Source organism: Glycine soja, chromosome 14, assembly GCF_004193775.1.
Source record: "Glycine soja cultivar W05 chromosome 14, ASM419377v2, whole genome shotgun sequence".
Classification (NCBI taxonomy): domain Eukaryota; kingdom Viridiplantae; phylum Streptophyta; class Magnoliopsida; order Fabales; family Fabaceae; genus Glycine; species Glycine soja.
In genome coordinates this window covers 50,503,282-50,518,323 of record NC_041015.1, presented here as the reverse complement: position 1 = coordinate 50,518,323, position 15,042 = coordinate 50,503,282, and the positions used below count along the sequence as shown (strand labels likewise).

General features: G+C 33.2%; 2 protein-coding genes across 4 annotated transcripts; both read left to right on the top strand.

The window, feature by feature from the left end:
* Positions 1 to 379: 379 nt before the first annotated feature.
* LOC114383262 (myosin-binding protein 3-like) lies at positions 380 to 5,371 on the top strand. Of its 3 annotated transcripts, none has more exons than XM_028342890.1 (6): positions 380 to 1,933; positions 2,129 to 2,251; positions 2,523 to 2,726; positions 2,948 to 3,073; positions 3,306 to 4,752; positions 4,856 to 5,371. In XM_028342890.1, the coding sequence occupies exons 1-5, from the start codon at positions 631 to 633 to the stop codon at positions 4,703 to 4,705; spliced, it is 3,156 nt and encodes a 1,051-aa protein (XP_028198691.1). In that variant the 5' UTR covers positions 380 to 630; the 3' UTR covers positions 4,706 to 4,752; positions 4,856 to 5,371. The 3 variants fall into 3 exon arrangements, with proteins under 3 accessions (XP_028198691.1, XP_028198690.1, XP_028198689.1); XM_028342889.1 differs by having other exon boundaries at positions 381 to 1,933; positions 2,129 to 2,323; positions 3,306 to 4,745; XM_028342888.1 differs by having other exon boundaries at positions 381 to 1,933; positions 2,129 to 2,323.
* Positions 5,372 to 6,966: 1,595 nt separating this feature from the next.
* On the top strand, positions 6,967 to 8,210 carry LOC114383025 (HMG-Y-related protein B). The gene is made up of 2 exons (XM_028342604.1): positions 6,967 to 7,167; positions 7,548 to 8,210. Exons 1-2 carry the CDS (start codon positions 7,117 to 7,119, stop codon positions 8,025 to 8,027), a joined length of 531 nt encoding a protein of 176 aa, XP_028198405.1. The 5' UTR covers positions 6,967 to 7,116; the 3' UTR covers positions 8,028 to 8,210.
* The last annotated feature ends 6,832 nt before the right edge of the window (positions 8,211 to 15,042 follow it).

Here is a 15,042-nt window from a genome sequence, read left to right as displayed (position 1 = left end):
AAAGTTTTATTTTGTTATTCACTTATATAATTTATCATTTAAAATAATTATTTTAAAAATTAATAAATTTATTATATGAAGTATAATGGGATGTATGTATAAAATTACTTTTTATACTGTAGTGATAATATAATCTTTTTCTCCCAAACTAATATGCGTCACTATTGTAATCTAACATCCCGAATTCTCCAATTCCAAAGCGTGCATTAATTTTGGATGCATAAATGAGCATAATAGAATATGGTGCTGACAGATCAAAAAGACTATACATGGCAATAATATTAGCAGGTTATTATCATGTCGGGTTGCCCATGAAACAACCACGGATGATTAATAAAATATAATATTACGATCAAAGTCACTGCAGACATCCACTTTAACGGTGCATATTACTGATACTGTGATACACTCACTGAATCCACTAGCACGTTTCTCAGAGCTATCTGCTTTTCTTCCCAATTACTCATTCCTTCTCAAACCTTCATAAACATTTTCTTTTCTCTTCTGAACCTGTTTTCTATTCTATTCTGTACTCTTGTGTTGTGCTCCTTTCTTCTTTCCCAATAACTCTAACAGTGTCACACACACCACTCAAAGTCACAAGAGAAAAACAAAGGTAAACAAACATCAATGGCTACCAATAACTTTGCTACCATGTTGCATAGAAACACCAATAAAATGGTTGTGATTCTAGTCTATGCAGTGCTTGAATGGCTCTTGATTGCACTCCTTCTCCTTAACTCTTTGTTCAGTTACCTCATCACAAAATTTGCCAAATGTGTTGGCCTCCAACCACCGTGTCTTTGGTGTTCAAGGGTTGATCACGTGCTGCAGAAAGAACACGGCACGCATTTGCACAAGGATCTCGTGTGTGAGGCTCATGCAGCTGAGATTTCCAAGCTTGGTTACTGCTCAAATCATCAGAGACTCGCAGAAACACACAGCATGTGTGAGGATTGTTTGGCCTCTCGGCCAAACCAGCACGAAAACTCGTTTGGAATGAGGCACAGAATCGCTTTCATCTCGTGGGTGAGTAGTCATGGCAAACATGAAAATGAAGATGACATAATGAGAAGGTGCTCTTGTTGCAATGAGAGCTTGAGCAGCCAGCTTTACCCTCCTTATTTGCTGTTGAAGCCTTCTTGGGGTAATGAGGACTACACAGGCAAAGGGTCCTTGATTGTGGAAGAGGCAATAGATGATGAAAAAGAAGGTGATAAGGACCTTGAGTTTGAGTTTGAGTTTGAGAGAAACAATGGAGAAGAAGATCATGATGATGAAGGGGTAGCAGATGAGCATCAGATACTTTCTGATATTGAGAGTTTTATCCTCAGAGAGGTGGCGGAGGATCGTTCGAGTTCTGTTTCAAACTTGCATTCGGATGAAAAGGATGCAGAAAAAGATGAGAAGGAAGATGATCTTATCATCACTGAGCTGGATCCAAGTGGTGATCACAATTTTGTTAGTCAATTCACTTCCACTATGCAGGGTTCACTGTATGGAGATAGATCACTTGAAGTTATCAATATGCATTTTGAGAATTATATGGATTGTGATAACCATCGCTTGGTGCCCGTCAAGTTAATAGACTCTATTACCTCTTTGAATTTTGAATCATACAAATTGAAGGAGGATCTGAGGGAGATGGAGCAAAAGACTCAGACTCAGACCTTTGTTAATGAGTCACCAATTGAAGCACAATCAAGTATCTTAGAAAGGGAAGGATTACTCACAGTGGATGAGAAAGCAGAGAAAACAAGTGTGAGAGAACTTGAGAGCTTGGAAAATTGTATAACTTTGGAACTTGAAGGGTTGAAACAGAATTCAGTAGATGAGGTACATCCACACAGGATTACTGCTGGAGAAGCTCAGACTTCGCTGAATAGTGACAAAAGTATTGAAGCAGATACTGAAGAGCCAGATGATACACAAGGTACAAGAAAGTGCATGATTTGTAGAATTTCTGGTACTTTATCAATTCACACTAGTGTTGTTCACGTTTCCTATTTCTCTTTTTTTATTATTATTAAAAGTCAGTGCTTGAAAACAAAAAGCATAGTATGTTTCTGTTGAGTGATCTTATTGTGTATGCCGTGACTATTAAAAATCACAATTTTTCATCATGCAGTTGATCCGCCTCAATCACAAGAACCAGGCTGCTCTAGTGAATGCACAGAAGATGAATCTTCATCAAGTGATGATGATGAAGTCCAAAATGCCTTTGATAAATTCATTGCTCAGAATAATCTAAGTAAGCCTCAAAGTTTATCTAATGATGACAACAGTATGGAAGCAGCTATGCAAGAACCAGAAAATCCACAAGGTAGAAAGAAGTACAAGAATTTTAAGAATCAAACATGATCCCTTTGCAATTGAGTTGTTTCATGTCTCATAGTTGGCTAGTTCATTAATAATGATCAGTTGATCACATATTTAGGGGAAAAACATACTTTAGCATACTTCACTTGAGAGATTATTATTTAAATGTTTCTGACTTATGACTTCAACATTTTCTCACACAGCTAATCTGCCTCCATCTGAAGAACCAGCCTGCTCTTGTCAATGCATATCAGAAGATGAATCTTCTTCATCAAGTGATGATGATGCTGAAGTTCAAAATGCCTTTGATGAATTTATTTCTCAGAATCATCTAAGTCAGTCTCAAAGTTTATCCAATGATGATATAAGTATAGAATCAGATATGGAAGAACCAGAAAATAAACGAGGTACAAAGAAGTGCATGAACTTTGTTGTTTCATGCCTCCTAGTTGGCTAGTTCATTAATTATGATCACATAATTGTAGTGAAAAAAATGACTTAGTTGAGCTTACTTGAGAGGCTAGTTTCCTGCTTGGACGTGAAAAAAAAATGACTTAGTTGGCTAGTTCATTAATTATGATCACATAGTTGTCCTAAACATTTATGATTTCAACATTTGTTCCCACAGATAATCATCCTCCATCTGAAGAACCCGCTTGCTTATCTAACATACCAGAAGATCAATCTTCCACAAGTGAAGATGATACTGAAGCTTCAAATGCCTTTGATGAATTCATTGCCCAGAATAATCTCTGTAAGTTTTACATCTAGTTCATTATTATTATTATTATGATGATGATGATTTCAGTTTTGCTATCTATTACCAATAAGACTTTCTATTTATTGATTCTTTAGTGGGAAATAGTAAGCAAAACCGTTGTCTTTTTAGCTTCTCTAATTGTGAAGGACTTAACTCTAAAAAAAATGAGAATATTTCCTTTTTCAATTCAATTTCTTTAAATTGTAATTGAACTACAACAATGCAGGTCCAGATAAAACGGGTGCAAATGACACCGAGTATGCTAAGATGATTGAGAAAACAATAGCAGTTGAGAAAATTGATGAAGAAACAAGCCATGAATCATCCAAGTGCTCAGAGTCATATGAAGTAGAAGAAGAGAAACTTCCTGAGACTCCTAGATCTGTAGATGGCCTGCATTACCTGCATAAAAGAGAATCAGTAGCAGATGACTCTGTGGATGGGAGTGTTGCAAGTGAGGTAGAATGTGGCGACCCGGTATTAACAATCAACCTGCTAAAAACGGCTTTAAAAACTGAAAGAAGGGCTCTAAGTGCTGTATATCAAGAACTAGAAGAAGAGAGAAGTGCATCAGCAGTAGCTGCCAACCAGACAATGGCAATGATTACAAGACTACAGGAAGAAAAGGCAGCAATGCAGATGGAAGCGTTGCAATACCAGAGGATGATGGAAGAACAATCAGAGTATGATCAGGAAGCTTTGCAGCTTTTGAATGAGTTGATGATGAAAAGGGAGAAAGAGAAGCAAGAACTTGAGGAGGAGTTGGAAGAGTATAGGCAGAAGGTAATGGAATATGAAGCAAAAGAGAAACTAAGGGTGCTGAGAAGAATGAAAGATGGAAGTGTGAGAAGTAGAGACTCCTCCTCTTCTTGCAGCAATATGAACTACACTGATGAGCTATCCATTGATCTTAACCGCGAGGCACAGGACGAAGATAATGTCTTATTCAACCATGAGGAGAGCAGCCACATTAATGCAACTGATGACACAGTTTCTAATATGGAGGAGATGGCACTAGACTGTGTAAAGCATGTGAGTGCTCTTGATGATACATTGGCAGAATTTGAGGAAGAGAGGGCTTCCATTCTAGAACAGCTCAAAGCATTAGAGGAAAAGATTACTTCATTGGGAGATAATGAGGAATTCCTTGATGACATCAAATTGATTGAGCATTCATCGATGTATGGTGACAAAGACTTGAATGAGAACTGCAATTTTAGCAGTCTAGAGGAAAATGGATATTCTAATGGGTTTTCAGATGATAAACACTCTCTAATGGGTTCCTTGGCAAAGAAGCTACTGCCGTATTTAGATGCAGCTGAGAATGAGACTGAGGAAACATACACATTTCAGGGACAATTGGAATCTGAATCATCTGATATGCAAAACTCAGTTCCTATACTCGAAATGGATAGCATGAAGACATGCATTGAAGAGGAGGTTGATCGCGTTTACGAGAGGTTACAAGCTCTTGAAACAGATAAGGAGTTTCTACAACACTGCATGGGTTCCATACAGAATGGTGGAGAGAAAGGAGTGGATCTGCTTCAAGAAATCTTGCAACATCTTCGTGATCTTAAGGCTGTGGAACTTCGCCTGAAGACCTTGGGAAATGATCCACTATAGTCAAGTTAACATTCACCAACCAAAGACATGTAGGCATAAGGTATTAGGTATGCATTTATATGGGGGGGGCGGGGGGGGGGGGAAATCATGCTAGTTCCCTAGCACCAACGTTTCAAAATGCTGAAATATTTCACTCCTTGGCCAATGCAGATGTTGCTTCATGATGAATGTGCACGTTTAGGATTTGTGGGAAGTCATTTCTCACCCTGCATCATGTAGACCTAAGGTAACCAAATTTTGTTGCAAAAAATCAGAAAATTTTCTCCAACGGAGGGAGGGATTTCTGGTATCATTTGATGGCTTGTTAATTTGGTAAAAAAGAGTTGAAGTCTGTCCATATCTAAGTTGTCAGCTTGATGGGCTATCTACAAAAATTGTGTGAGCCCCAAAATTTTGCTGGACTATAGGAGAACATCATTTGGTCTCCTTAAGTTGGTCTTATTTCTCAATACATCCTTTTATTTTATATTTCATTTCCTTATCCTATGTTAGGTTTGTTAGGTGGGAGAAGGAAAGTATTGAAGTTGTAGGTGTAGGTGAAGAATGGGGTGCTAAAAGTATGGGCTTGTAAACCTCACGGGAAAATCATGTGTCCATCATGATGTATAATCTGTATCTATTTGTTGATCATTGTTGCTTATGATTTTTTTTTTTTCTTCTGGTGTACATTTGTTGTCTGTGGTAAACCCATGTTTCATATTTTTTTACGGATATAACCTATACTAGAATAATTTGTCTTCAAATTTTCCCATCGATGTTTGGTGGAAAATGAGCTGATAAAAATATATTATACATTATTACGTTAAATTTACTTAGATCTCATAAAGTGATATGAATTTTGCTCCGTACTAAATCTTTCTTCCCATTAAATGAATATACGCTGTTATAAACTATTCAATACTTATATTTGATTTTTACAGATAAAAAAATTTCAATTACTAATTATTAAAGAATGTCGTATTGTTAATATTCTTCAATTTCATAAACATGTAAGGTAACGTGTATGTAAATATTTGTGTGTAAAGAGAAATAATTGTTTTTTTCATATAAAGAGACATAATTGTGCAAACAAGTTACAACACCCAAAATTTTAATTATTTTTACAGTTTCCATTACAAAAATGTTGGTATTCACAAGGATTTTTTTTTCTTTTTCATATTTTGTATTTTATTGCATTATTTTTATATTATTTTATTTTACACAATTGTTTTTTATATGAGTTTAATTGTTATGCATGTAAAATTTTTTATATTGGATCACCAAGCATGTGGATCATAATCATATGTGGTGGGATGATTTTTGTTTAACTAGAGATTTTGGGTTAAATCATGGATATGCAGTTATATTAGGATTGTCTTCAAATTAACAGTGTAGAAAAACCAATTAAATCCTTTATATATGTAAAAAAAATAAAAATAAAAATAAAAACTTAAACTTGTTCCTTATTTTTAGTCTGACAATTTTTACACAATTCATTTTACATATGTTCATATTTTTAACTCCTTTATGTGCCTCCAAGATTGGGTAATCCAAATTGAAAAGGTCACGGATTCAGCCAATCGTATGTTATTATTCCATAAAAGAAGTATAATTTGAAAATTTGTCAATCCTTCATATGCAACTCTTTCTATAGTGACATTTACAGAGAAAGTGTTAGCAAAGAAAATACGTTAAAAATATCGGATTTACAAGAACTTCAATTTTTTTAATTTAAGAATCTAACAAAAACTAATAAGGATACCAATGATCAAACAAAAATAACGAGTGCAGTTTCAAAATTGTTTACTTTCTTAATTTAAAATAAAATTATTTTAGTGGTTAAATTGTGACATGTTATCCCTCTTAAAAAAAAGACATTTTAATATGTTTTTTTAAAAAAATAAAATACTATTAAATTAAAAATAATGACTGTAAAAAATTAAATATGAAACATATTAAACTTCTGTTAGAATGATTTTTAAAACTTGGGATAGTCTCCGTCAGAAAACCTCATCCTAAAGAACAAGCTTGCAAAAGACAACAGGGTACCTTCAAATATTCCTGTGAACTAGCACATCCCTGCCACGTCATCGATCCGAGTGACCTCCTTAATAATAGATCTTTGGCCGTGGGATCATTGTCTTTTGGGTAATTCCTGGCCGTCCATATCCGTAAAGATGAACAAGAGAATTGACAAAGAGGCATGAAGTTTTTCCCCTTTTTTCTTTTTAATTAAATTTCTTTCCAATTTTTAATTTATTTATCTTCCTTTAAATTCAATCCTCAGATCTTTGTAAGAGTCATCCATATCATACCCTTCACTTTCCTGAAAAAAAGAATTTTGAACCTGCCTCTGTTAAAGTTTGCATTTTTTTTGGGTGGGTTGATAGTACTGTGCAAGCTTTGGAACTTCTTCACAAGCTGCTACTTCAATGGCCACTGAAGAGGTTAACAAACCTCAATCGCTTCCTCCATACCCTGAGGTTATTCACATCAATATTCAGAATCCCTTTTTTATTTTATTTTTTCTCTCCAAAATTATTAAACCTTGGAACAATTTTCCTAGTAAAGTTGGCAGATTTCACACTGATGTAATTGATCTGTGCATTTTCACTGACTTGGGTTTCTTGTTTTGGTCACCCAGCTTAATATTTTAGTACTTTTGGAAACAAAAGGGGGGAAAAAATAGGGTTTTCTAGCAATTCAAGCAAACAGGAAAAAAAGGGTGCCCCTTTTTGGTCTACAATGAGTTTTACCCGAATTCATGAACATGGGCTATGATTTTTACTGCATCCCAGCTCTGTTACTGAAAAAGACTTAATTCATAATTTGTGAGACTTATAAGATGTTGATGTTGTTGTAGATGATAGTGAAAGCACTTGAAGCCCTGAATGAGGCTGATGGATCGAATAAATCAGCGATATCAAAGTACATAGAAACCACCTACGGTGAGTTGCCAGATGAAACTGTTTTGGGGAGTCACCTGAACAAGATGAAAGAGAGTGGAGAGCTTGCGTTCAAACAGAACAATTACATGAAAGCTGATCCAAATGCCCCACCAAAGAGGGGACGTGGAAGGCCACCAAAGCCAAAGGTTCCATTGCCACCAGGCACTGTTGTGTCCCCTCCAAGGCCAAGGGGTCGTCCCCCAAAAGACCCTAATGCCCCTCCTAAGTCCCCTAAGGCTAAGGCCACCCCTGCCACTGGCAGGCCAAGAGGAAGGCCTAAGAAGGTTGCTCGCTCACCGGCTGTGCCGTCTCCCACCGCCGTCTCCACTGGAAGACCTAGAGGCAGGCCTCCCAAAGTGAAGCCTCAGTTGACAGAAGTTAGTGTTGAGTCATAGAATGGTTTCTTAGTTATAATGCCAAATTTAGTGATATGCTCTGTAGTGGTGGTGGGTGTGGTCTTAGATTTTGTGTTGATGTAATCTCTTTGTAAAATTATGTAGTGGTAGCTAACCTATTGTGACGCTTTGTGTTGGTTTTTCTTTCTAATTATTATCCAATAGAACAATGACTTAAACTAATGGTGATTTTGAGTTCACAAGTTCTAACTTAAAAATCCATGATGTGGCAAAAGGGTTGTTGTTTCAGATCCTAATGTGGTTATTTGTTCCTTGTTGGAACTGTGCACGATGCAAATATTTAACACAGGGAGTGGGTCAATGTACCCTGTCGCTAGAGATAAGATAGGGAAAGGAGAAACTCAAGGTGATGATGTAATAAATTCGACTCTAGGCTTGATGTCTGCCTTATCTGGACATCAACCTAGGGAGGAACCTCGTACGATACAATCCTATATTCGCATGTTTCCGTTGATTTGACCTTTTCAGTTTGCTCTGAAGTCGTTGTTTCCTTGAAGGGGGAAATCCTCTGGCCTGGTTTGACCTCTAGCCTAGTGGATATGTATTTTCTTTCTATCTTTCTTCATCTCACGGTGACATAATTTGTAAAGCTAGCAATTTAATTAGTTAGTCACAATTGGAAATTCTAGTTTTGGGTTATGAAAGGGCGAACCCAAATTGGATTCAATCTTATGGGTTTTCTTTTTTTTATCCATTTAATTGTTTTGTTATTTTTACTGTTATGATTATTGGTGCCTTAGTAGATTGTTTTGTGCCAAGTATTTGGATGTGGCACAGTTTCAACTTTCATGTTTAACCCCACGAGGTTGAGTGGTAACTAGATTCACTTCGTGATTTAGCTCATCTATTTAATTTAACTATAAAAATCATGTGTAGTCGCCGTTATGAAAATTAATCCGGTTGAGGTATTAGATTAATGAGTCGGAGGCCGTGGATCACTTGGTGGTCTGATTAATTCATTATATATATTAAAAAATATATATAATATAGTTAATAAAATATGATGAATTCATAATCTATAATTTAATGTTACATAATTATTTATTACTATAAATTATTTTGTTGGGTATTATCATTAAATTGCAAAAGGGAAACTATTATTATTTTCTATGACTAAGTACTCAAGTTGTCAAATGGTCATGAGAAAATGTGATGAAGATGTATAAAATATATAAATATTAAATCATATCAAAATTAAGATAATAATTATTAGTTATTATATATTTTCATTAAGATCAAAATAATATTATGAGTATATTATACATTAGTATTCAATAATTAGCTATTAATAGTTTAACATGTTTTAGGAATTGTAGAAAAAAATAAAAATGATTGACCGGCGATAAATTACTTTTTAAGTGATATTTTGTATGAGTTTTTGTACTATTTTATATGTATTTTTTTTTTGTAGAACTCATGTTTGGACACTAATTTTATATTGAGAAGCACAACTGCTCAATTAAGTGAAAAAAATTGGAAACTACATAAATCTATGAAGATTTGAAAACTCTATTTGATTGCAGTCGTGGTACATTGATCATGACCATGGTAATCAGCACAATCACAATAAAGTGATAACAATCCTCCAGAACAACGTCAAGATTCAACGATGGTCATGGTCAAATCATGATGATCATGGTCAACTCATGAGGATCATGGTCAATCCATAATGGCCCAAGGTTTCAGTGTCACTTCCAACTACGACCATGGTGGATTCACAATGACCGTGGTGCACCTTTTTGTGCAAATATCTTTAAGAAGTTATATATAGGTTTCTAGGCTTTGTAAAATTCATTTTGAGTTTATTCTTGAGTTTTATTCTTATCTTTTTACGAATTCAAGAGAACATTGAAGACTTTTGTAAACTAAAAAGCGTGGGCAACACCATTAGGAGGATTGTGATCATTGCTCTTACCTATTGGTATGTCTTTGTTTACTTTTTATATGATTGTTAGTTTTGCTCTGATCATGAGTGGCAAGTCCCCTTGATCCGAGGATTATGATGTAATTGTTCAAATGTATTCATTTCTTTGTTCTTAATGAAATTTTTTATTATTTTGTTAATTAATTATCTCCCTTGTTTTTAATGTTTATTTGGAACCGATCATTCTAATACTCATTTGATTGCATAGTAGTGACCATCTACATGTAATTGGTAGATTTAGGTAGAAAATGTTTTGCACCACATTACATAATAAAACTGTTTGGATAATCCTCGATAGATTAGTTAATCTTTAAGTAATCATCCCCTAGAATTTATTTTATCCTTCGACTTAAATTGATAGATCCATGATCATTAGGTATTGATTTAAGGTAAAAACATCTTTTGATATTGATTATAACTCGAAACCTCTCTTTATATTCATCTATTTGCTTTCTTTTAAAAACCAAAATTATAAAAATATTTAAATCCTTTTTTAATAATCTTTAGTGTTAGTTTAATAAACTTAACTAATTGAGAACATAATTGGTCCTTTAGATTCAGTATTCAGACTTTCGAGTCCACTGTTATTATTGCGTATGATATACTTGTCATTGTGCGAGCCTAACATATTTTATACATCAATCGGGTCAAATCAAACCAATTTGGTCCAAGTCACCAATTTTTGTCAAACCCTATCAAATTAAAATGGATTGATCCAAATTGATTGTATTTTCGATCCAATGACTTAATCGAACCAATCAGGCCATCAATTCTCAATCGATCCAATTTTCTCAACTATGTGTGTAGTCATGTCAATCAGTGGCGGAGCCAGAAAAATTATAAAGCCTGGGCAAAAATTTAAAGATAGCAAATTCACATTTTTACCTTTTTTTTTAATTTTTACCTTTTTTTTAAAAAAGTTAAGAATGAAAGTCGTTGAAAAATTGAAAAGTTGGGAATAAACTTTGACAACAACAAAAAAAATAAATTAGGAATAAAGAATACAATTATCTTAATAGTAAAACGACATAGGATAGAATTTTTGGGATTTTTAAAAGTTAAAGGTAAAATACACCAAATTAAAATATTAAAAATAAAATTCACAAAAAATTAAAAAAATTAGAAATACAAAATACAATTAAACCTTAACTTTAAACCGTTTGACTTTAATCTTTTAAAATGTGTCGGTTAGAACAAGCTGGTTCTTCCATTAATTTTTTTACACTAACGATGTCAAATTTAATTGACGTGATAAAAGTTCATTTAACCTAACATCTCACAGTTTTTCATGTTTTACTAAATTAACTAAGTTGATAGATAAATTTTGGAATAACCAATTTAGTTTAACAGAGGAACTTCAAATGATCAAATAAAACTTTTTAAACTCAAAAAATCAAACTGAAAAAAAATTCAGATATGTGCTTCTCCAATGCGTTGTTCGAAACTGATTGCCAACTGTTATACTTAGCTTGGAAAAGGAAGAACATCCTAATCATTTGGGCCAAATGAATTTTCTTTTAATTTTTACCTTTTTTTTTTTTACCAAATGAATTTGGGCCAGAGCCTGGGCAATTGCCCAGGGTAGCCGGGCCTTGAAACCGCCTATGATGTCAATCTATTGTTTGTTGTCACATTATTTGCTCATTTGTCATCATCTCACCTATTATTATCTATAATTACCCAAAAATAGTAAATAATTTAATGACAATTTCACAAGAAATTATTTTATTAGATAATTACTTATGATTAATACCTTAATAGGCAATAGTACCTTCCATTTAAACATTTATTAAAAAAAAGTAAAAATAATTCCATTATAGTTATACTCTTATTAATTAGATAATTACTTATAGAAGTATTAGTAACATGTCATTTAAATACATTTAAAAAGAAAAATAAATCTATTAAAGATAGAGAAATGTCATAACTGAATCGGGTCCCTCTTCGATTCTCACCGCTTATTAGGTGAAATGTCATTCAAGATCACCCACCAGGATACCATTATGCTTGTATATGGTAAAGGTGGAAACTTCAAATTTGCACATTACGTGTTAGGTTCTTCATGGTGGGAATGATTGTGCAAAACATCAGGACATCAAAGGATTAGGATTTAGGACAATCTTCTTGCTTACTATCATGACCTCATTATGGAAGTGTTCAAGCAGATTTTTTTTTAATCAGTGAAAAGAATATGTATTAAGGAAGATAATACAGTGTAAAAGGGGTATCCGCCCTTACACATATAAGCCAAACAACTTGAAAGCACTCAATCTATCCTATACCCCATTACATAGTATAACCATAATCGGATATCCAAAACACTAATATTTCCCAAGTGTTCCATTTGTACCAGACTTGCACTCCTACACAAATAACACTAGCCATGTACCCGAATCCATATATCCCACCTTAATGTGTCACTTTCTTTCCAGCTATATTTTCTATATACCACGGATGACGGATCCCAACATATACAACGCCACCATTATTACATATTCCATCACAATTCAAATGATATTTGAGACCAATAAATTAGTAGAACAAGTATGATGTTTTTTCATGTTTCTGTTTCTCTAATATTTTATGTTCACATGTAAGTAATAGTAATCTTGGTTAAGTTTAATATATAGACCTTAGTTTTTTTATTGATAGGAAAAAATGATATATTAATCTTGGTACCAGGAATACCAGAGAACGTTTTACAATCAAAAACAACACTGTACCAGTGTTTTTTTATTTTATTTTTAATCAGCATCACTGTACCAAGGAATATTTTCTATCAACAGGGAATAGTTTTCCGTCATCTTCCTCAAGGAAAACTTAGACAATAAAATTAGCTTCTGAATTTTGGTATCCTTATCCAAACTTCTCTAGTTTTTACTCCAATTTACTACAATCTCTTGACAATCCCTTAAACGAGTATCTATGTGACGGTAAAATACTTGTAATACACGATAAAAACATGCAAGTCTTTATTTTTTCCCCCTCCTATTGCTGGGTTTATGTTTCTTTTTTCTAATATGAAATTATACAAATATGATGTTCTTTTATATATATATATATATATATATATATATATATATATATATATATATATATATATATATATATATATATATATATATATGTGTGTGTGTGTGTGTGTGGACGCCCACGCGCATATAATTGCAGTAAAAAATATGTATAATTAAATCAAAATAATAACATTAAATTTTCATGACACTTTCCTATAAAAAAAATAAAAAATTCATGACACTATTATGAGATAATGATTCATCACATCCAGCTTGATCATCATTCAAGTTATCAATACTTGGACAATCAAGTTCTCACACCCTAATTCTGTTGCGGATTCTTGAATGGCTAAAGCAGCGTATAAGCTTTCTTGTGGCACTGTCTTCCTTGCTTCTCCTCCTCCTAATGCATGTTTCTCTGTTACTGTTAGCTGATTGCTAAGGCTAGAGCTGTTTTGGTTTAGTTTGTTTTTGGGCTTTTAATTAGGCCTTGCCTTCTTGTAAACAAAAAAGAAGAAGAAAGAGTCATTTGTTCCTACTCTTCCAAATCAACCAGATATGAAGGTTTGTCAAAATCCAAGCATGCAAGTCCATGTTGACTATGTGAAGATGGATGGTCATTTCTGCTTCAACTTAACAAAGTAGTATTTCTCTTTGTGGTTCATCTTAGCTTAGACCACCATGTAGCACATTCCAAGATGCTAATATACTTTGGGCTTTGATAAGGAGGAAGTTGTATGCGTTCTTCGTCACTTTGTGCTGGATCATTTACTCCTTTTTTCTTTTTATTATTGTCTGTTCGTACTCCCTTTACGTTTAATTTCTGCCTTTTATTTTTCTACAATTTTTTTTTTTTTTGAAATTTGTAGATGTCTCAGATATTAATTTCTAAGAATTTGTAGATATCCCAAAAATCTATTTCCAAATTGTTTTAAATATATTATGAAAATAAATTATATTTTCATAAGTATATTAAATAATTTCAAAATTTTAATCCTTTATGGATTAAGTTGAGTTTAGTATGTGAAATTCTATTTTATAAATCCAACTTAATTACAAATGAATTGAGTCGGATCGTAATATTTTTTATTTTGTAAAGAATAAATTTTTTAAAACAATAATTTATTTTTTAAAAAAATGTGTAAGTATATTATATTTAAATGTACTCAAAAGAAATCAAATTATAATAACATTTTATTAATCAAATTAATGATTTTAATGATAATATAATTTATTTTAGATAAAAATAAAGTATTATATTAATATAAATAAAATCAAGACAGAAATAAAAATAACTTAAGAAAAGATAAGTGACTTAATTAAATAATTTAATAAACTATGAATTAAAAATTAATATATTTTATATTTAATAATTAATTTATATATAATTATAATATAAGTTGGATTAGATTAAAAAAAATTCATTATTCAATCTGATTATAATCAAGTCTTAATTAATTAAATCAAATTCAATACAAATACTTACAAAACACAAGTCAATATAACCAGATGGAATTGAGAACGACCCCACCATACATACGACTGCTTTTCCGACATAATTTAAGGTGGTGATTGAAAGATCGAGAAGTGAATCTAGCCACCACTTAACCTAACGGGGTCAAACATGAAACCGTGCCACATCCAACAATACTAGGCTCATAACGGTTAAAGTCTTTCACCACCCTTCCAAAATTTTAATTCCAAACTGAGACTAACTAACTAAGCAGAACAACTTCATTCCCAAATATACAAATTTGAGTATTTAACCAATGACACAAGGCACCAATCATAGTGGTCAAACCAGGACAGAGAATTTCCCCCACCAGGGAAACAACGACTTCTTAGCATACTGAAAATGTCTTATCAACGGAAACATAGGATTAGAGATTGTATTGTACGGTTGATGTCCAAATATCATGCATAGAATCAAATTTATTACATCATCTACTTGGGCTTCTCTTTTCCCTACCTCTAGGGACAGGGTCCATTGACCCATTCCCTTGTTTTAAAAATTTGCACTGCGCATAGATCCACCACGGATAGATAAATAACCACA